General features: G+C 42.6%; 2 protein-coding genes across 4 annotated transcripts in view; one reads left to right on the top strand and one right to left on the bottom strand.

Moving 5' to 3' along the window:
• Window positions 1–1,449: 1,449 nt before the first annotated feature.
• Tmem60 (transmembrane protein 60) lies at window positions 1,450–6,227 on the bottom strand. The gene is made up of 2 exons (XM_032907067.1): window positions 6,039–6,227; window positions 1,450–2,646 (listed from the first exon to the last, which is right to left on the bottom strand). The coding sequence occupies exon 2, from the start codon at window positions 2,594–2,596 to the stop codon at window positions 2,195–2,197; it is 402 nt and encodes a 133-aa protein (XP_032762958.1). The 5' UTR covers window positions 2,597–2,646; window positions 6,039–6,227; the 3' UTR covers window positions 1,450–2,194.
• A 367-nt stretch (window positions 6,228–6,594) lies between these two features.
• Phtf2 (putative homeodomain transcription factor 2) overlaps window positions 6,595–23,279 on the top strand; it is a 115,789-nt gene continuing 99,104 nt past the window's right edge. For all 3 annotated transcript variants that reach the window (XM_032907065.1, XM_032907063.1, XM_032907066.1), the window contains exon 1: window positions 6,595–6,716. The gene's annotated coding sequence lies outside the window, so the exon portion shown is untranslated. The remainder of the gene's footprint in view (window positions 6,717–23,279) is intronic.

Raw genomic sequence — 23,279 nt, 5'->3', positions numbered from 1 at the left:
TTTTATATCGAAAACCATTCAGAGGCATTAAAATTGTTTTATCTTCATGTGTAAGCAGGTTGGTTATCATGTTGCCTTTTCATATACTTCCTACCCATTTCTTTTCCTTTTTATTAAGATTGTTCTGGGAAAACATTTTACACTTTTCCTCGCACAGAAGAGACTCCAATTAAGACAATTGCTTGACTAACTTTATCTGAATCAAGTGATTTTTTTTGGCTTATGTAATGAGAACTTTATTTGCATTTACTTAGTCATATATTCCAGCAACCAATTTGGACCTCTCAATTAAATTTGGAGTTACCTGATCAAGCCTGGAATTTTCATTTCCACATACTGTTTTTATGACTCCTAGTTTTAGATACTCAGAAGTAAGACTCCATGGGCAGTTGCACAAAGGAAGGTATTTGTAACTAGATTTTATTTGGTTAGCTCTTTAGTTTAAAAAACCTAATATAAACTGTTTTTGTGGTGTGTGGCTGCTTTTCTTATTTTTATTTACAAGACAGGAATGTATTAAAATAATCTTTGTGGGGCCTTGAAAGATGACACAGTAGATTGAATGCTTGCTGTTAAAGTGTGAGTACCTGCATTTGGATACCCAGTACCTGCATGAAAGCTAGATGTTTGTGTGCTGGAGACAAGTAGGTCCTGGATGCAGGGCACTTACTGGCTATTCCGTTTTACCAGGTTAGGTGAGAGATCCTGCCTCAAAAACTGGACGACAGCAATTCAGGAAGACAATAGGTGTTGACCTCTGGCTTCCACACACATGCCTAGATCCCTGCACACCAGTATCCACCAGATAAGAAAACTCTGTATTAGTAGTGAAGAAATAATGGCCTGTAGAAAACAGGGTTTCTGTGGCCAGGCTGACCTCAAACTCAAAATTCTGCTCCTCCAGCTAGTGTTCTAGAATGCATCACCACACCTTCTGCTTCTGTCAGACCTTTAAAACATCAAAATGGCCACTTTTAGATTGCTGACAGAGCTACAAGTCAAAGCTACATAGGACAAAATCTCTTGAGGCCTAATGAGGGCAGAGTGGTTAAGAACTCAAACCACTCCTCAGGAGGACCTGAGTTTGATTTCAAGACCCAAGTCAAGCATCTACACAAACTCTAGCTCCAGGAAATCTACCCTCTCTGGCCACTGCAAGCACCTGCATCTCCCTGTACATACTATTGCATGCATGAGTGCATGCACACACACAATTCAAAAGTCATTGTAAAGGACCTTAAAAGTCCTAAGTTCAGCAGTGTGAGCACTTGGTAAGTTCAGCAGTGTGAGCTCCTGTAGAGAGGAGCAGGGTTGCGTTTTTGCACCCAGGTGGTCTTAACCTTTGTAACCCAGTTCTCGAGAACCCTGTGCTCTTGTGGTCTCTATGCACTGCTGCATACACACTAGTGCACATGAACTCATGCAGGCACACACAACATTCACACAAAGTACAAACAAAATAGTTTTATTTTCAGGATTTGAAATGCATCACTTCCAAACTTTTCAGAAGTATTGCTGCCTGGGTTTTATCGGCACTGGTTAAGTACCTTGTTATGGTAGCCACATAGTTTCTCAAACCTGAACACTTTCAGAGTGAATGAGGCACTGTGTCTGAGATTTCCAAGATAAATAATTGGCATAACTGGTTTCTGATGGAGTGGGAAGTAGGCTCCTGACTTCAGTAATAGCAGTAATAGGCAGCTCACTCATCCTAAGCAGTAGGAACAGCTCAGAGCCATCCTATATGAAACCGCCACACCAACACTGTTGATTGGAACATGAACTGGCATTCCTAAAATATTTCCATAACCGATTTTTCACTTCATAGTTTAAAAGCATATTTACTTTGTTTATACAGAGCCACAGTCTAGTAAAGGCATATGCAGCTACATAACGAAAGACTTTGTATTTACATCAAGTCCTGACTGTACACAAGGTAAGAGGAGGCATGTGGAAAAATGAGGTCAGAAACAAGCTTTATTTACACAGGGATAATAAAGATATCAACTCGAATATTCAATAATTTAGCTTTGGGTTGGCTACAGGTTCATGCCGCACCAATCCTGTTTTACAGTAGTTTAAGACTACACTTGGTATTTTCCCTTGGTTCTGTTATTCTTGAAACTTGTAAAGCTATTCAAAATACTGTAGAGCTTGTTGAACAGCAACATAAATGAGACAATGTACTCGGAGGTCAGTCTCTCACAAAAAAGACGTTATATCCAAGTTCTGTTAGGGCGCCAGCCAGTAAGGCCCATAAAGGAATGAAGACATAGGAGAGATTGATGGTAGTAAACTGTTCCAGTTTAGCACACAGTGCGAGGCAGAAGGCTAACTTCAGTAACATTGCGATGAGGTACCAGGCTTTCTTTTTAATATTGTGTGATCCATGTCGGGGGTCGAAGCCAGACTTACACCGTCCAGCCATTTTCACAATCAGCATGACGAGAAGGATAGTGTCAAATATCCAGACTGGAATAAATATGAGGAACCAGTTCCAGGGTGCCTTCTCATCCAGTTTCAACACCAACATGATGAGGAAGAGCAGTGTGAACAGCCAGGTGAGCAGTACTCTCTGGGCCAAGGACATTCTCATTTAAACAGGTTAAAGAGGCTGTTTCAGGGATGAAGGAAGGGAGACACACCCTGAAAAGACACAAAGGTCAGACTTTGATAGCAGACATCACTGATTCCTAGTAGAGTTGGCTGCCTCTGCTCCTCAGAGTCTCTAATTTAGGAAACATTCTAGCACTCCCCAGCATTTTTGTATGTCCGTACACACACACACACACACACACACACACACTTCCAATTCTGAATCCTGTGTGTGTGTGTGTGTGTGTGTGTGTATGCATACTGCAAGTGCCCTCAGTGTTGGAGGTGGCAGATTCGGCTGGAGTGCAGTTGAGCACTTGCAAGCCTCCCAGCAGTGGGTGCTGGGAACAGCTCTCCAGTCGTCTGTAGGAGCAGCGTATGTTTACTGTGAAGCTCTCTTTTTAGCCACTGCCACCATTTCTTACAGTCATGCTGACTTATTAAGATGTTTAGTGTGGACACTGAGTGGGAACTTCATTCAAGAGCAGCTGGTTCCTTCTCAGTGTTATCAAGTCCAAGTCATGACTTTACTGCACCTCAGGGATGTTCTCAACCTCTCTGCATACTTGCAAACCTAGAGTTTTGCATTTAATTTTGAGAGGTGCTAAAATAAAGCACCCGAGGCCAACACAATGAAACATGTTTTATGAGCCAGGATTTCTATGTAGCCCTGGCTGTCCCAGAACTCGATTTGTAGACCAAGCTGGCATCAAAGTCAGTGGTCTACTTGCCTCTCTTCAGTGCTGGGGTTAAAGGCACGTGCCACCACTGCCTGGTGCATCGTGAGGTTTGTCAGGACAGAATGACTGATACAGACTGTAAGAATAGCAAGACTGCAAAGGTGTAACTGGGCTAAACCATCCAGACAGGACTGATAACTATACTTTCACATAATCCTTGTTTCTTGAATTTTTAAAGTATTTCCTTGTTAGAGCAGACCACTGAAAAACTTAGGATTTTGTTACCACCTAGTGTTTAATGACTCAATGACAGTGATTACTTTTATATCGCTGTTCTCTCTTCTATTTTAAAATAGATTGTTTTTTTTAACTTTTTATGTATATGTCTCCATGTGTATGCCACATGTGCAAATGACCATGGAGCCCAGAAAAAAATGTCCAATGCTAAGATTCTTTCTGAATGTGAACATTATCTGGTATCCCTGGTTGATGCTACAATTACAGGCAGTACTGTGGATTGAATTCAGGTCCTCAGGAAGAGCAGCAAGCATTTTTAACTACTAAGCCATCTCTCTATTACCCAGGACCCTAAAGTCTGTTACTTTAGGATGCATCCTTACGTTTGGAAAGCCCAGTACCCACTCACTGCCAGAAAATTTTCAATTTCTCTATTTTTTTTTTCAATGCTACTGTCACTAATAATTCTTAAGAACTTCTACTATCAGTTGTGAACATATTAACATATCTTAGCTTCAGGTATAAAGATGTATTATATCTAATTTTCAGAAATGGATTTACAATTCAATATTTTTTAAAAATCGAAACCTTGTGACCATTAATAAGAAGGGTAGAAACAACGGGGAATCAGAAGGCAAACTACATGCTGTTGACTAAGGCAACTTACTCAACAGAGGGCAAGGAAATGCAAACAGCTGAGTAACATTTTATTCCTTTGACTACACGGAGAAGAAAATGAAATGAAGGACATGAGACCGTAAGAGGAACAAGTAGAAAAATCTCGATCCCTCCTTCCACCATACAGGTCCTGAGACTGAGCTCAGGTCATCAGCCTTGGTGGCAAGTGCAGCATTTACCTGCTGAGCTCTTACCATCCCAGGAAGAAATATCTAGAAAGTGATCTCCATGATAAAGCGACCAGCAACTGAGAGAGTGAAGATAATAAGCGAGCTCTAGAGAAGGGAAAGATCACTGACTGTAGAGGTAAACAAAAGGTGTGGGTGCTAGCGAGATGCAGGAAGAAACAGGAAGAGCTGAAGACTGGCTAGAAAGACCAACGGCCACAACGGTGTGGCCAATCTATTGCTAAAGTCTGCCATCTCCAGGGCCGCAGGTAAAGTCCACATTGTTGCAGCTCAGGACTTAGGTGCTGATGTATCACCGCCTTCTCACAACCATAAATCTGCATTTTGGTTAGTTTGCAAACGCTTTGGACTGCAGGAAATTTGGCTTTTAGGGAGGCTTTCTTTTTGAGACAAATCTCACTACATAGCCTGGCTTGCCTAGAACTTTGCTTATACAGACCAGCCTGGCCTTGAACTCAAAAGAGCTACCTGATTACTCTGCTGGGACTAAAGGCACAGGGGTAGAAGAGAACTGTTGACACTAGGCTAAGTCTTGGAAGGCAATTTTCTGTACCAGTTCTTCCAGAAAGGATACAGAATGAGATTAAATTTGGAAGTAGAGGTGGAGATGTGGGCAGGCTGCTTAATTAAACCTGTGAATTATGTTCACTCAGTCCCAACCTCTGAGGTGGTCAATTTAAAGAACCTTTAATGAAGTTTGTGATCATTAATATCCTTGAACACAATTTTTTTATATGCTTCAGGATAATACAAACTTCAATCCCCCCCACCCCCCCTTTAAGGAACAAGAACCAAGTCGAGTGCAATGACCAGGCATTTTAGGACAAGAGGTGAAGGGATGTCAGGGCCTAAGCTTATTGAGGTTACAAGTTTATTGTTGTGGGTCGAAACAGAACTTAGTTGTAGAAAAATACTCTCAACAATGGAGATGACCTTACTGACATTTAACTGACGTTTAGGATTGCATACGCTGGACTAAAATGGTGATACAAGATTCCAAATTTATTAAGACATCTTAATTGTTCTAATATAATTAATTTTTTTTTTAAACCACCACTTTCTAAGGGTTGGTCAGAGGCACTCGCTCTCCAGGCCTAAGATCTGCTCAACAGATAGTTTCCACTTAAGGTGGTTTTACCTGTACAGAAGGTTTTTTGCTCGTATGATTCCGGATCCATTGCTGAAACCCTGATTCAGAGCCTTTTTCCCACATGGAAACACACAGGCCTCTTATTCTAACACCTGCATCTTGTAATCAGTTGTGTGCAGTGGACTCACCCAAGGTCCTTCCCATACCATTTTATTTCCCTTCTCCCGCTCTCCTTACCCAAAGACCTCTGTTTAATCAGCTTACATCTTGTCAAAATAAGTGGCCTCGCTGTTTACAACTTGGTGGACTTTAGGGTTCATCTGCCGTGGAACCTCAGGATCCTGCTAAACTAGCCTGGTCTTTGATTTGGAAATGCTTATGGTGCTTTCGTGGGGCTGTCCGGTCTCACCCAAACTCACGCTGGAATTTAATGCGGCGTTTGCAAGATGCACCCCATAGCCGTCGTGCAAACGCGCCCGCAAGCTAGTGTGGCCGCAGTCTGAAGGGGTGAGGGTCACCCGGAGGCAGCGCCGCGGCAACGACAGGGCAAGGGCCGAGCTCCAGACTCACCTGGTAGCGCGGCTGGCGGGAGAGCCGAGAGGGCAGCGAAGGCCGGGAAATACGCCAGTTTGGATCCTAGTCCTCTTCCACACTTTTCCCCCCATTAAATTCTTAGGCCCTCACATGATAATTAAGGAGAAGACATAGTTCCGCCTCTCCAAACCGCCGCAGCGGAGGCCCTCCACACCTCAGGGTTCCGCCCACATCCGGGGCTGTTCCCGCCGCGCTTGGCCTATCCCGAAGAGCGGAGCGGACACCAGCCTGCGTTCTCAGACCCATTCCTCTCTCTCATTGGTTCATTTGGCCGCCAGTAACTGACCGCCCTCCTTTCTGGTTCGGCAATGACCGCGCCTCCTGGGCCCGCCTCTTAGTCCTATAGGTTGAAAGAAGAGTCAGTTTTCCGCTCCCGCCCGCCGTCGGTCCCGCCCTCGCTTAACCTGGCACCCCCGCCCCGCTCGCCCCGCCCCCTCAACTTGCAGGCGGCGGCGCAGACTCCGTGGCCTGGCAAGGGGCAGGAGCGGGGCGGGGCGCTCCTGGAGGCGGAGCGTGGTGCGGGCGGCGCGAGGGTGGAGGCAGAGCGCCGCCGGTGGCGGGGCTGTAGCTCTTCGGGCTCCAGCGGCGGCGCTAGCCTTCGAGACTCTGCGCGTCTCCTAGCCGCTTCCCAGCGGCGCGGCGCCGGCGGCTACGGTAAGCGCCACAGCTCCACGCTCGGCGGGCCATGTGGAGGTCGCCGCGCTCTGACAGGATCCCAGGGCTGTGTGGACCGGGCGGCGGAGCGGCGGGCGGGATGGGGACGCGGGCTCTGGGGTCAGCGAGGCGCCCCCTGCCACGGGCACCTGCGGGCCCCGCTCGGCCGCGGCCCCCTCCCACCGCTGGGGCGCGGCGGCTGCAGGCCGGAGCTCGGCACGGTGTGGGTGCCCGCGCCTCTGCGCTCCTCCGGCTTTGGGTCGCACGGTCCCCAGAGGGCGCGTGGGGGCGGCGGGTGGCCCGGCCCTGGCCCACGCGAGGTCCTCTAGCGGCCCGAGGCGCGGGCTCGGGGAGCGGTCGCCCTGCGGTGCAGGCACTGCCCGCGCGGAAGGGCAGCCCTGGCGCACTGGAGTTGCGGCTCCTACAGCGACTGCGGAGGGGCGGCTGCCGGAGTCCGGTGCGTGGGCCTTGCAGGGCATTTCAGGTCTGCAAACAATGCCATGGTCCATAGGCATGCTTCACCTTGTTTCTGCCTCGTGTTGACAGCCAGCGTTCTAGTATTGTTCTGGTATTGTGCTTTCTAACTCATCACCGCCCTGTTAAACTTCAGAAATCATGTTGTTAACCATTTTATTTTTATCCCGACAACACCAACGAACTGCATTAACGTGCTACCGGGAAAATACAATGTGGAACAATTAATTAATCTCCGCGTAGGTTTTACATACTTGGGTGTATGTAAATTAGGTATGCAATTTACGATTGTTGTGTCAGTGGTAGATCTTGCTTACTTTGATGTTACTTTTACCGATAATACATTTGTAATTTTTTATTGCTTTCATCAAACATTATTATTATTATTATTTCTTCTTCTTCTTTGATTATGAATGATTATGAATTTGCTAGGCACTTTCATAAAAACTTTTTTCTAGCACTGGACTTCCACATGCAGGTCCTAGCTCAGGTCCTAACTTAGGTTTGGCGTACGGACTATAGATTGAAAGAGAAAGAAACGGGTATTCCTGTGAGTTTTATGGCTCAGACTGTAGAGGAAAGGAGTCGGGAGGTCCGGGTAGACTGAGCTATGTCTGGAACCAGAAAACAACAAACAACAAGGTGGTTCCAGGAAATTTCTTAAGTTTTTCCCCCTTTGGAAGTAGTCAGCCTCCTGCACAGGGAAGCTGTTGAGTTCATTCGATAGTACCAATACTGTTCAATGTTGGGTGTTGAGGGTTCTGATTCTTACCATATTGCAGTAGGTCATAAAAAAGTATTCGTTTCAAGTGCATCTAACAGTGTGGGCACTCCTGCATAGTCAAGCCTGCAAGAGTTAAATATTTTAAAGGCCAGATTGGCACCGGAGAGTTGATGCTAAAAATAAAGATGACCTGAACAGTTTTTAAGTGGAAACCTTTTTGGCTAGTCCATTTCTTGTGTAGTTGTAAGGAATACGTAAATACGTAATGCGTCTGTGGTCAGTAAGAGAATTTATGTTAATATGTTGAAAAAAATGAAGATCATAAATTAGTCGGATCATTTATATGTCACTTGATCCAATGACTAATTATTATTCTCTATTTTATAACTCAGATTTAGTTAACTCATTGAGATTTTAATGGTAATGAGTTGATAGATTTACTTATAATCCCCTTGATTACAAGGATTACATTTCGAATATGCTTTAGGACTACAGTAAAATGGGAGTAGACTTGGTAGTAAGAGACTAATAAGTAGAAGACAACAGTGTTGCCAAGTGAGAAAGGGAATCCAAGCTCTTTCTCTTGTAACACTTTCAGGCCACCCTGTTAATGCAGTGTGGAAGATGTAGGGATGAAGTCCGTCACTGTCACTGTCACTGTCCTTAGGAGTCACCGGTTTAAGAGGAGAGATACTTAAACAGAGGATAGTACCTCATCGTATTGTGACAGTGTGTGGACTGACTTTGTGGAGAGTTTAAAGGATAGGTACCTGGGCCAAGTGTGGTAGCACACGCCTTTAATTCTATCTAGGTTTTGAGAGGCAGAGGCAGGGAGATGTCTGAGTTCTGGGACAGCCAAGTTTACATAGTGAGACCTTTTTCCAAGCACTAACAACAAAAACCAAACCAAAGGGGTTAGAGAGATGGCTCAGTGGTTAAGAACACTGGCTGCTCTTCCAAAGGACCAGGGTTCAGTTCCCAGAACTCACATGGCTGCTCATAACTGTCTGTAACTCTAGTCCCAGGAGACCCAACAACCTCACACAGACATATATGCAGGCAAAATATCAATGTAAATAAAAAAAAAAAAAAAAAAGGAAAAAGCCAAACCAAAACAAGACATAGTTACTGGAGTTTGAATACTGGTTGCTCTTTTTAACTGTGAATATGGTACCACATCAGGTTCCTTATTTGTTTAACAGAGAGGATAGTACTTCTCAGTGTATATTAAGCACTAAATAAAATATATCAGGATAAGCACTGAACAAAGAAGAAAGAACATGTATCTTTTTTAAGAGCATGGTTGGGAGGTACAGGGAGGATCTTTCTTTTGAGCACTGGAGGCTTACATAGTTTCTATAAATAGGGAAGGAAGGAAGATTCTCCATACAGGAGAAGGCAGTCTCACAACATGAGTCTAGATTGAGAGAATGGGAATTGTAGCTTTATATATAAGCCCTTGTGAATACCATCAATAAATGCTAATTTGCATAGGTCAGGTCTAAGCCGTGTAAGTGTCCAGTCTAGGCTGCGTGAGTATATCCACTTTTGAAGGTCAGAAATTGCAAACTTAAATAATAAATCATTTTAGTTACATTTTTTGTTACTGTGACAAAACACCATGACCAAAAGCAACTTATGAAAGAAAGTATTTAATTTGTGGCATGGTTCTATAGGTTAAGAGTCTGACCGTCCTGTGTGGGGAGCCTGGCATCAGGCAGCCATGTAGGGCCCTGAAATAGCAGCTGAGAACTTGCAAGTCGATCCACAAAGCAGTGAGGCAGAAAAGAAAGAGAAACTGGTAGTAAATGGGTTTTCACCCCCAAATGAAGTACTCCTCCAACAAGGCATCCCTTCTAATTCTTCTCTAACACTTGCTAACTGGAGGGCCATTCTCCAGTTCAACGTTCAATTACATGAGCCTGCGGGGGACCATTCTCACTTAAACCATCACGTACACTTAGAGAAGCACTCTGTCTGTTGTGAAATTTCGCCCACTACTTCTCCGTCCACACTTACTTTCCGAGTGCCTGTTCAGTGCATTTTTAAACATGTCTGGCCAGTCAGGCATCTCACTCATTTCATCGAGCTTTTCCCTTCTAAGCCGTAAATGATGACAACAAAGCGCTCCCAGAGGCACTTGCGCTGTATTTTCCCTTCTTTATGTAGGACTCTTCAAGTGGCCTTTGTTGTCCCTAATCTCTACTCTACAAAGGAGTCTAGAAACTTCTTTATCAGCTGACTTCCTTTCTTTCTCTCTTCATTTTTTTAATTTTATTTTAAAATATTTTTTGGTCCTTTTTGAAATCAGGGTCTCATTATGTAGCTTTGGATGGCCTGGAACTCCATATAAATCAGATTGTCCTTGAACTCAGAGACTCTCCTTCCTCTGTCTAGGACTGAAGGTATGTACCATGTGCCAGCACAGCCAGCTTACGATCTTAAAACTAGCTTTGGATAGATGGTGGGACCTCACCTGAAACTGAGAGGAAGACTCCGTGTTTACATTTCTCACATTAGCACGGGACTCTGCGTGCACTGCGTTCTTAAAACTGAACCATCGCCTGATCACCAGAAGTAGCTGACTAAGATGCAAATACAGACGACATTTAGGACAGCTGCGTTTTCAGTTCAGGTTGTTAGTGGTGTGCAAGTGGCTGAAAAAAAACGCAGAGGTTAGTTTGCAAAGAAAAATGCTGACTGCTTCCTAAAGCAGGTATTTTTATGAGCACGAGGCAAGAAAGAAAATAGGCTGGATTTAATTCTGAGTAGTGAACATGAACTGGGGCCGGAAATGGCTGTGGCTGAAGAACTCCCTGATAATAATCATAGCTAGATTAAATTTGACATTTAGTGAGAGGAAGTAAAGAATGCAGTCTTCTGGATGTAGAAGCAGTAGAAGAATTATTAGGAGTTTATCTGCAGAATATTGAAGAGCAATAGCAGGCACCGATAACACTCAATAAAAAAACCTCAAGTGAGCTATTATTAAAACAGGACTATAGGACCTGAAAAAACAGAGATAGCAGACATTTATGAAAGATATTTAAAAGTTATGTACACAAGTTTCAATCTTCTGTACATTGAGGTTTAGGTCTAAATTCTGTCATTGACCAATTTAGCAGCTCTGGGTTCATTCTGTAATTTTTTTTTTTTTTTTTTGAAGTTTGGTTTTATTCTTGAAGTATAGATGTCCATCTTGTTACACTTTAGTCTTAAAAAGAAATTTAAGTGAGCTATTAGATGCCCTGACATAGTGTTTGGTTTATTAGACGTATTCAAAAGCTAATTGTTGTGATTATTTGACCACATTGAACTTTTAAAAACTGTCTGGCGGAAGTGCCACATATCTTCAATCCCAGCACTGAGGAGGCAGAAGCTGGCTAATCTTTGTGAGTTTGGGGCCAGCCTGGTTTTTGTAGTGAGTTCTAGGACAGCCAGGGCTACATAATAAGGCAACCCTGACTCAAAACAAAAACAACAAACAAAACAAATAGAAAACTCCAGAAAAGGGTAACAGAACCAGAAAATGTCAGGCAGGAGAATAACTCAAGAAGAGCAGTACTCTGCTAAGTCACTCATGGACAGAGTTCAGAGAAAAATTATAGGGCTACATATGTATGGAGGGAGTTAATGTTCTTAATGTCAAAAACATAAACTTGGGCTGGAGAGATGGCTCAGCGGTTCAGAGCACTGACTGCTCTTCCAGAGGTCCTGAGTTCAAATTCTAGCAACCACATGGTGGCTCACAACCATCTGTAATGGGATCTGATGCCTTCTTCTGGTGCGTATGAAGACTTGAACAGTATATTTATACACATACATAAAATAAACAAATCTCTAAAAAACCCATAAACTTACTGAAACTGGTCTCAGCAATGTGATTAAAGTTTATAGATAAAGGGACTTATTTTCCTCAAGCGTCTATCTTATTTCTAAAGTGTTCTTCCTGTGTTTGTGTGTGATATGTATACATGCATTTGTGTTTATGGGGTGGAGTCATGCACAGGAACATGTTTGTATATAAACATAGGCCAGAAGTTGTCACTGAGTGTCCTCCTCACCGGACCTGGAGCTCACTGATGTGGGTGGCCAGCCTTTCTACTCTGGCGATGTGCACGGATGACGTGTGGACTGCACCTGGTTTTACTGGGTTTCGGGAACAGATCTGAGATTCTCGTGCTCGTAAGAGTAGGTGGAAGTTGAACCATCTCCTGGACCCTTATTTCTAAAATATTTAATAGACATTAATTATTTCATTTTCAAAATGTTTTTTTAATTTCATTATTTGTCTGCATATGAGACATGAGTGTGAGTGTGTCACAACATGTGTATGCAGGTCAGAGGGCAACCTTACAGAGTTGGTTCTCTCCTACCTTTTACATGGGTTTCAGAAAGTCAGGCCTGTGTGGTAAGTGCTTTACCCATGGAGCTATCTGTCTACTGGGGCCTTGTCTTAGTAACTTTTCTGCTGCTGGGACAAAGGACCACAACCAAGGCAGCTCATGGAATAGTTTTTTGGGGGCTTAGAATTTCAGAAGCTAGTACACATCTGTATGGCAGGGAGCACGGGTGGCAGGCGGGTGTGTTGCTGGAGCAGTGGCTGGCAGTTTATGTCTCATCTACACCCTTGAGGCAGATGGAGGAGGGGGGAGATAACTGGGAATGGCGTGGACTTTTGAAGCCTCAGACTGGGGACCAAGCATTTTAATCTGTGGGCCTATGGTCTGCATTCTCATTCAAGCCACCACATTCCACTCCCTGGCTCCTATACTGTACGCTTGTAGCCATCTTTTAATGCAAAGCGCATTTATTCCATCTTCAAAAGTCCCCATAGTCGAGGCAACCTTCAGAAGAGTGTACTGGGGCCGTACAGTTTCAAGGGTTAAATTAGTTCATGATCGTATCGTGGTGGCAAGCATGGTAGCAGTCAGGCATGGCGCTAAAGCAGGTCCCAGCATCTCGTCCTCAAGTATAAGGCAGAGAGAGTTAACTAGGAATGGTGTGGACTTTTGAAAGCTCAGAACCCATCCCCAGTGACATCTCTGGCAAGGTCATTGTACTGGCTGGTTTTGTGTGTCAACTTGACACAAGCTGGAGTTATCACAGAGAAAGAACCTCCCTTGAGGAAATGCCTTCCTGAGACACAGCAGCTGTAAGGCATTTTCTCAACTAGGAGGACCCAGCCCATTGTGGGCGGTGCCGTCCCTGGGCTGGTAGTGTTGAGATATAAGAGAGCAAGCTGAGCAAGCCAGTAAGTAACGTCCCTCCATGGCCTCTGCATCAGCTCCTGCTTCCTGACCTGCTTGAGTTCCAGTCCTGACTTCCTTTGGTGATGAACAGCAATGTGAAAGTGTAAGCTGAATAAACCCTTTCCTCTCCAATTTGCTTCTTGGTCATGATGCTTGTGTAAGAATAGATACCCTGACTAAGACATAGTGGTTTTAAAATTTTTACTTTTAGTCAGGTGTGGTGGTATACTTATTCCTTTAATCACAGCACTGGGGAGGCAGAGGCAGGTGAATCTCTATGAGTTTCAGGACAGCCTGGTCTACAGAGAGATTGCCAGGCCAGCCCAGGCTACAGAGAGAAACAAAATTACTTTTAAACCATTCATATGTGTATATCTTGTATATAGGGCATATTTTCATTCTGTTCCCTGTCTCTACCTTCCCTTCTCTGGTAGTGCCCTTTGACTCCCTAGGCAGTCCTGCTTTTATGGTGTGTGTGTGTGTGTGTGTGTGTGTGTGTGTGTGTGTGTGTGTGTGAAATCTAGGATTCAGAAATAAGAGAAGACATTTGTTTGTCTGAGATTGGCTTAATTCATTATGTGATACAAGTGTGATTATGTCCACTTGTATCCTACAAAGGACAGGACTTTGTTATGGCTAAAAAAAAGTTCCATGATGTCCCTGTGTCACATCTTCCTCTCCATTCTAGTGGACACCAAGATGGCTCCATAAGTTAGCACTGAGAGTAGCACTGCAGCGAGCATTGCTGTGAAGGGTCTGTGTGATGTGTTGACTTGGAGTCCTGTGAGTGCACACGCAGGAGTGACAGGGCTGACTCACACAGGAGCTCTGTTGTTGGCTTTTTCTGAACTGACCTCCACAGTGGCTGTGCTAGCTTCCATTCCCACCTTCGCACAGGTTCTCTTGTCCGCAGCCTCACCAGCAGTTGTTACTTGTCCTCTTAACTGAGATGCTGACTGGAACAAGGGACACTCTCATTGTGGTTTCGATTTGCATATGAGATTTTGACTTGATGGGTAGCAAAATAGTTTTTTCATACATTTATTGGCCATTTATTTTTTACCATTGGCCATTATTTTTTAATGGTATCAAGTCTTCCAATCAAGGAGCATGAAATGTTTTTCTTTTCAAATTTCTGATTTCTTCCGGCAGTGTTTTGTGTAATTATTTTGTACTATACTAATTCATAATAAAACTCTACATTTTAATATTTTTGTTTACAAATCATGTCATCTTTCTTACTTTTGTTTCTGTTTTTTTTCTTCCTAATTGTTACAGCTTGTAAATTTTGTCTGAGTGCTAGACAGTTGTGTACTTTATGATGTTTCCATCTGTATTTTCTTTGAATAGTTTTAATATTATTAAGCATTATTTTCTTTCTCCCTTCCAGTTTTTTTTCTTTGTTGTTTTGTTTTGTTTTGAGTTTTTTGTTTGTTTGTTTGTTTGTTTGTTTGACAGGGTTTCTCTGTGCAGCCCTGGCTGTCCTGGAATTCACTCTGTAGACCAGGAGGTTGTCCTCGAACTCAGAGATCTGTGTCTCCTGAGCGCTGGGATTAAAGGTGTGAGCTACTACTGCGTGTCAGAGCCTTGTTTTAGTACACAGTTACAGAGTCTGGAAAACAGGAAAATTCTTCAGATCTTGCTGCGCCAGCTCTCTTTGGAGAGATCAAGTATCCCTTTTTTGTTAATTTTGTTAAAAATTGTTTCTGTGTGTGTGTGTGTGTGTGTGTGTGTGTGTGTGTGTGTGTGTGTGTGTGTAAGTGCACACTTGTGGAAATTAGAGGACAGTTCTGGGAGTTGGTTCTCTCCTCCGTTTTAGTCCTGAGGAGTCCAGGTTTACCTGCCAGCCCCCGCTCACTGAGCCATCTCAGCAGCAGTACAGAGCTAACTTGGTGCTACTATAAAGGACCAGCTCCTGTGAGTGTCGTATCTCCTACGCTTTAGTATAGGCCCTCCCTCTGGCTGTGAAGTGTGCTGATTGTTTTGCCTACCCCTTTTTGGTGATTCTTTCTTGTTGATGAGGCTTTCCTTCAGATGTGTACTGAACAGTTCTCAGTTGAAGACTGAAGAGAAATCAAGTTTCTCAACTTTTCTTCGGGTAGCTGTCTTTCTGGACTTTGCCTATGAACTTTAGCTGCCTTGGTATCTGAATACTCACATCTGCCCTCATTCTTGGAGGCTTCTGGGCTTTGGTTTTCTCATCGCAACACTGATCTTTGAAACATAACAGCCAGTCATTGGGCTTGTTTGTTTTCTCTTTAGAAGATTACCGTGTGCCTATTGCTTTCTGTGTTAAAATGTATTTGTCAAACCATTTAATGTTAGCATGTTTGTTTAGATTAATTAATATGCCTAGCCGTAGAGTTTTTTATTTTATGTATGTGAGGGTTTGGCATACTTGCATGTCTGTGCACCACATGTATGAGTGGTAGTCGTGGAGGCTTGAAGATGTTGGATCCCTCAGGACTGGAGTTAGAGTTGCCATGAATGCCGCTCCTTTGGAAGAGCTGCCAGTTCTTTTTATTTTGGTTCTTTTTTTCGGAGCTGGGGACTGAACCCAGGGCCTTGCGCTTGCTAGGCAAGCGCTCTACCACTGAGCTAAATCCCCAACCCCACCAGTTCTTTTAACTGCGGATTCATGGCTTCAGCCCCATAGCATGGAATTCTTGTGTATTGAGTTTTGAAGTAATAATCTGCATGGAAAAAACAAGGCATCATTGTTAGTGTTGTTATAATAAATCCGGTGATCTCAGAGGGCATTAGCCAGAGTATAGCAGATATCAGGTGGACTGAGCATGGTTCTGTTCATTTCCACCAGTTCGTTTGTTCTCTCTCTCCTCCCCCCCATTTCCCCTCCCTCTCTCCCTCCCTCTCTTCTCCTCTTCTTCTTCTAAGATTTATTTATTTTTATTTTATGTGCATGAATGCTTTGCTTACATGTATGGGTGGGTGCCGAGAACTGAACCCAGGTCCTCTGCAAGAACAGACAATGCTTTTAAATGCTGAGTCATTTCTCCAGCCCCGCAAAAGGAGGTAGGTTAAAAGTGTATTACAGCTTCTAAGTTTTTTTCTATATTTTTAGAGACTAAATGATTCAAATTAAACCCAGATTAATCCAGTATATTTCTACTACTTTTTAGGATTCCATTTCTGTGGACTATCTTGTTCCATCCTTCCACTTTAGTCTCTGTCCCTTTGGAGGCCAAGTGAGGTCCTTGAGGCAGCATACAGCTGGGTCTTTTTCTTCTTTAATCATTTAGTTACTCTATATACATTTGGAGAATGTAATCTATTTTCCCACAGATAATTGATAGGTAAGACCTTCACTGTTGTTTAGAGACCATTCTAATGGCCTTTTCTGGTCTTACTACCACCTTCTTTGACTGCATACTGTTTTCCTTTATGCTTACAGGATTTGGTCTACTATAGTGCCTTGATTTCTTCCTTGTTTGTTATTTTTACACTGTAGATCTTTCTTTTGTGCTTTCTGGGGCATATAAAAACAGTATTTGGATTATAGCCAGCTATTTTGAAATTATAGCATTTTAGAATGGTCATAAAGAATAGAAATGAAGAACAAGAAAAACACTAATATGAAAACCATTTTTATTACATTCCTTTCATTTCGAGCTTTTGATATCCTGTTGTTTTGCATCTTTCTATATTAAGTTTAGCATGTTAGTGTAGTTATGGCCTTGAGCCTTGTACTGTGCCTTAGCACATTCTAAGTTTGTCTTGGTTGTCAGTCAGATGCAGACACAGCATGTGTAGGTGATGAAGTCTGTAAACTAGTGTTTTATGCTTCTGTTTTTAATGTGCACATGTTCATATTTCACCACCATAGTGCGTGTTTTAGAGCAAAAGAAGTTCTAGGATTATGTTAAATTTAATTGTCATGTATCTAGATTCCTTTAAACAACAAAGTGTTTCTGAACCCGTATTTGTATCTCATAACTGACATTTTTAAAGCATTGAGGCCAGTTATTTTGTAGAAAATTTCTTTATACTAGTTTGGCTGATTTTTATTCATGTTTATGATCAGGTTTCTTCTGTAGGACAGGAACACCCCAGACATATTATTTTCTCTCTTAGAATATGAGGAATCAAATGCTATGATGATAGTTTTGATTATATAGTTTTGGAGCTCATCAGTGTTTCTCCATTATAGCATCATTTTTATTTATTTGTTTGTTTGTTTATTCTCCTGAGTCAAGGTCTTACTATTATGCACCCAAGCTGGTCTGAATTCACTGGTCAACCTAGGCTACGCTTTACTGGAAATTTTCCTATCTTAGCTTCTGGAGTGCAAAGATTACAGCCGTGTACTCACATCCAATACTAGATGCTCCTCTTCCTCTTAGGTTTTTCTTGGAATATCTTTTATTTTTTCCTAGACAGTTTCATACTTGTATACAGGGTATCTCGGTCACCTCCCCCCGCCCCCAGGGTCCCTCCCCTGGTCTCACTGGACACTCCAGCATGTGCGTCCCTCCCCTGGTCTCACTGGACACTCCAGCATGTGCGTCCCTCCCCTGGTCTCACTGGACACTCCAGCATGTGCGTCCCTCCCCTGGTCTCACTGGACACTCCAGCATGTGCTCCTCCTACTGTCACACCCTCTCCTCTCAGTCTTAGTCTTCATAAATACCATGTATCTTTTTTAGAATTATTTTGAGATTGTACCCTTATTTTATTACTCTTGAACATACTGATTGGTTTTAATAGTGATTATTCTTGCGTGAATATACAATTTTAAAATAGTCGTCAAATGGTATTTTTTCCAGTTCTCTGATTTATGTTTACTGAAGTTCAATAATGGCTTTAGTTTTAAATCGCATTTGTTTATATGTCTTATATGTTAGTGTGGTGTCCATAGGGAGGTCAGAGGACAGCTCCTGAGAGCTGATGCTTTCCTTCTACTGTGTGAGCCCCAGGGATCAAAGTGCAGTTACCAGGCTTGATGGCAGGCAAGCATCTTTTAACTACAGATCCAACTTGCCTGTAATAGAGTAAATTTCCCTTTGATACTCAACCATTCATTCACTCAGTATTAGTATAGACTCACTGATAGGTAATTTATGTATCAGTGTTCCTGTGAGTCTTCGAGCATTTTCTTATTTTGTGAGTCAGCAAGATAGTTTAGGATCACTTTAAAATGACTGTCCTAGCAGGATCCAGTATTTCTCTAAGGAATGTGAAATGGATTTAGACATTTTCGTGCTAGAGATCTTATTGCTACTAAGGAATTATTGCTTCTAGGTCTACACAGTGGGCATAGTCAAATGCATATGTTCACTATATATATGTGTATATATGTGTGTATATATGTATGTATATGTACATATATATATGTGTATGTATGTATATGTAGAGGGGCATGCGTAGTGTACGTTTATTTTTCAGAAAGTGTCCTGGCTATTAAAAATAAAGACAGGCTGGAGATGCATACACCTTAATCCCAGCACTGGGGAGGCAGAGGCAGGACAATTCTGAGTTCCAAGACAGCCAGGGCTACACAGAGAAACCTTATCTGAACGAAAAAAAAAACAAACAACAGAGAGAGCGGTAGGCAGGGATGTAGTCTTGGCCACATACTTCATTATTGTTCTTAAAAGAAATTGTAAGGCTGAATGTGGCTATATGTATTTACAGTGCCAGCCACTTGGGAGACCTACGCTGACTGCAGTGCATTGCAAGTTTGAGGTTTGTGGGATCCTGTTACAGGAAAATGACAAGGAGTTCATTCACTGATCCCTGGGTTCATTTCTGAGTTCTGAACAAAGAAAGAACCAACTCCACTATTCTTGAGATGAGTAGACATCCTGGATACAAAAAGATTGTTTTATTAGTCAGCTCAGTTCTCGGAATGAGATAGGTTTTGTGTGCAGAGGGCGTATCCTGAGTGGGAAAGACTTGGGCTGTCAACACACTCAAGAGGTGGTTCTGACTTTCAGTCTGTAGAGTGACAGAGATACTCAGTAATGTTGAATTGGAAAGTGATATTTACATATTGTGTGTGAGCACATGTAAGTGGGCATGCATGCCTGTGTATGCATGTGAAGAGGCCAGACAGTGCAGGCTATCCACCTGCTCTGTCACTCCCTGCCTTATTCCTGGAGAAAGAAAGGGCCTCCTCTCCCTGAACCTGGAGCTAAGGAGATCCTCCTGAGTCTCACCACAGGCTGTGTGGGGTTATAGGTAAGAGCCCAGCAGTCAGAACCAGCTCTCTTTAAATATAGGTACTGGCATCTGGACTTAAGATGGCACTCACCACTTGACTGTCACATTCATAGTGGGGATCATCAAGTCAGTTAGCAGTCGGTTAGTGATGTGGGATAAATTGGGCCAGCACTTTCCTTTCTGCCTTGTGATGTCCTGATGCTCTCAGATCTGTGTGTGTATTCAGTTACTAGTCATGCATCTTTCAGAGTTCATTTTGGTGATCTTCTCTGTCCTTGTGTGTTTATGATTTTGCTTTGATTTCAGCTACGTTTTATAAGGGAGTAAAGTTAAATGCCCATGCTTAGTTTGCCATTTTTTCCTCTGAAAGTTTGAAATATTAAATTACTCTTATAGTGGATGGCGAGATGGCTTAGCAGGTAAGAGTGCTTGCTGTGTAAGAACAAGGCCCTGAGTCCAGATGCCAGTACCTATATTTAAAAAGAGCTGGTTCTGACTGCTGTGCTCTTACCTATAGCCCCACCCAGCCCTGTGGTGAGACCCAGGAGGATCTCTTAGCTCCAGGTTCAGGGAGAGGAGACCCTTTCTTTCTCCAGGAATAAGGCAGGGAGTGATAGAGCAGGAGGATAGCCTGCATTGTCTGCCCTCTTCACATGCATACACAGGCATGCATACCCACTTACATGTGCTCACACACAACATGTAAATATCACACTAACACATAATACATACATTTTCACACAAATTACTCTTGTAGTAATACAATTTTTGGAACATTATTTTTCACAGGTTAATTTTCTATAATGAATGATCTGGGCCAAGATAAATCTGAAGAAATGTGTCAAATAGATGAGAAGGAGGAAAAAGCTCTTAGGTGGATGAACTATTAGGGTTAGAAGACAGGCATAGTATGTATGTTGTATGTGTATAGAATATGCAGTTGGCAGCTGAGGGGTATGTGGTTGCGTTGATTTTACAGTAGATCTATGTGCAGTTTGTGGAAGAAAGAACTTATGTTCTAGTCAAGTAAAAATTTTCTTCCTCTTTTAGGCCCTGGGAAATCCCTAGAGGTTTTTAAGTGATGTAATCAGTTTCTTTTTCTTTTTCTTTTTTTTTTTTCCCTATACTGAAAATGAAGAAATAAGAAATGAGTCTGAGTAGTCGTGGAATTAGAGAACGTGGGCATGTGCTAGTTCTGTGGCAGTGGGATCAGGAGGTGTGTGGTGGCTGGCTGTGTGGTGAGTAGGTGGTAGTGTGCTGCGTGCTTACATGTTTGCTGACTGGTTCCTGGGGTCACACAGAGCTGGCAGAAGCAGCAGTGAGGAGTACACAGTAACAAGAGGGGTTTGAAGTGTTTTACAGTGTTTTTACACAAGAGCTTACTGTACAGCCCTGTAGTTGCTGTTTAGTGTCTCGAATTTATAGTAAGAATGGAAACCGTGTGTCTTCTATTTACTTCCTTCTGGTAGAAACAGCGGAAGTCAAAGCACAGCTGCTGCTAATTTACAATTCTGTATTAGAATGTTTTTACTGTCTTTACTGGTGCTGTAGCATAAAGCATGTACTGAAAAAGAAAGATGTCAAGAAGTAAATACAGATGGGTTGGATAGGTAACGGCTTAGCCTCATACAAACTGGGCATGGTGGTTCATATCCTTAATGCCAGTATCTGCACATGCCAATCACAAGTTCAAGGTCATCCTCATCTTCATAGTAAATTTGAGAACTGCCTGGAACATGAAATCTGTTTCAAAAATAAAAGTGGGAGAGAAAAAAACCCTAACAGTAAAGTGAAGAGATTTTAAAGTAATTGTTAAATAAGATCACAGCATTTTCTTTCAGTAAGCCCAACGTGGGGAAAAGGCATGCTGGAAGGTGGATGGTGAGGGGTTGAGAAAGACTAGGGCTGGATGGAGAGAGACAGGGAAGACCAGACAGAGACTACAACGATGCTACACATTTCAAAAGTAATGAGCCAGGATGGTGAAGCATATGGAAAGGCTCCAGTTCTAGTCCCGTGACACTAAGGACATGTGACGTCAGAAAGAAACCCTAAGGATTCTCAGAGGCAAGGAGGCAGTCAGGGAACGTTCTTGCGATGACCCTTCATCGAGATACTGTACCTCAGTGGTGTCAGAGAACCATGCAGGTTTGAACAGCATTCTAAATAAAGGGTAGCAGCCAAAGGCTGGGTGAAGGCAGCCTAGCCTCTCTGGTACATGATAGCCAGTGACCCTCAGGAATTGCCATATTTAGACTTTAGCGCTCTCTCTCTCTCTCTCTCTCTCTCTCTCTCTCTCTCTCTCTCTCTCTCTCTTCCTCTCTCTCTCTCTCTCTCTTTCTTTTTATGTGTTTGAATTATAGAAAAGTAGATTAAAATCATTAAGCCATTCTCAAAGTTTATGTTTATGGTGTACACATATCCATGCACGGAAACAATCATGGTCTAAGCTAAGGTAAGGGTGTCAAGTATTGTTTTAGAGAACTATTAACAATAGGGTGAACAGACCTCAGGATTGCACCCTCATTGTAAACATTTGATGGGGCAGCTCTACACATACGTTGCTGTAACAAATCCCTGTCTTACAACCAAAGTGTGTGTGTCTTCAATAGAATCTTATCATCTGGTTATTGTAGGCAACCAAGAGTAAATAAAGACGCTAGAGGTGGGGGATGGGAGCACCAATAGTTATAGGAAGATAACCCTGGCTTTGAAGTTTAATGACTCATGTCTCCCAGGGAGAAACATTGAACACAAGTACCGTGCATGGGTTAGACAAACTTCTTTAAAAAAAAGCCTATATTTTTAATTAGCTTACAAAGTAGTAGATTTTCATACCTCTGTAGTTTTTCAGTTGTTTGAGGATTTGTATCTTGCCATGTTGTGGAAATTGTCTATTAGTTCTAAGAATTTTCTGATGGAGTCTTTAGAGTCTTTATTTGTAGAATCACATCATCTACACAAAGAAATGCTTTTACTTTTCCTATTTGTATCTTTATTTGCATGATTGGTCTTTTTTGTCTATCTAAGACTTCCAACACTACAGTGCACGAGAGTGGAGAAACAGGACACCCTTGTTTTGTTCCTGACACTAGAGCAGCGACGCCTGCCTGTTTGCTAGGTTTATTTGCGGAGAGGAAAAATGTCCATCCTTTGCCCTAAAGTACTATTTGTTTTTGGTGGTGAGGTGTGTTTTTTTAGAAGCAGCACATAGATGGCTCCTGGTTGTTGACCCAGTCCTCTAGTCTGTGTCTTTTGATTGGGAAATTGAGGCCACTAGTATTTAGCGTTATCATTGAGAGTCCTGTATTGATTGGTTCCTGCCAGTGTGTTGATTTTGTAGATTTTTTTCTTCCTGTCTTTTTTAACAGTGTAGTGTAGTTTATTTTTCTCTGTAGCTTTGTGAATGGCTGTGCTTTCTTTCTCGGTGTGAAGGATTCCTGCAAGTATGTTCTGTAGAGCTGGCTTCGTGGTCATAAGTTCCCTTAGTCTATTTTTGTTACGGAAAGTTTTTATTTTTCCTGTAGTTATGACAGATAGCTTTGTTGGGAGTCATGCTCTGCCTTGGCATTGCTCTCTGTTGTCATGTGGTGCTTCTGCTTCTCTCTTGCTGCCTTCAATATACTTTTTGCTTTGCATGCTTGGTGCGTTAGTGATAATATGTTAAGAAAGAGTCTTTTCTGGTCTTGTCTGTTGGTGTAATGCTTTCTGTATGTGGATTGACGTCTCTTCTCCTAAATCTGGGAAGTTTCTTGTTATAATTATTTTTAAAAATGCTTTCAATGCCTTTGGAAATGGGTTTTCCTACGCCTGTCCATGCGTTTGAGACTTTCAGAGGCCTTGAGCTGGTACTTTCTAATTTTATCTGTGTCTGGTTTCTGTATTTTGTCTTCAAGCCTAGATATCCTGTCTTTCCCCTGATCTATTCTAAGA

Source organism: Rattus rattus, chromosome 6, assembly GCF_011064425.1.
Source record: "Rattus rattus isolate New Zealand chromosome 6, Rrattus_CSIRO_v1, whole genome shotgun sequence".
Taxonomy (NCBI): Eukaryota; Metazoa; Chordata; class Mammalia; order Rodentia; family Muridae; genus Rattus; species Rattus rattus.
Note: the sequence above shows the minus strand (reverse complement) of the source record. Positions and strands in the feature narration are given on the sequence as shown.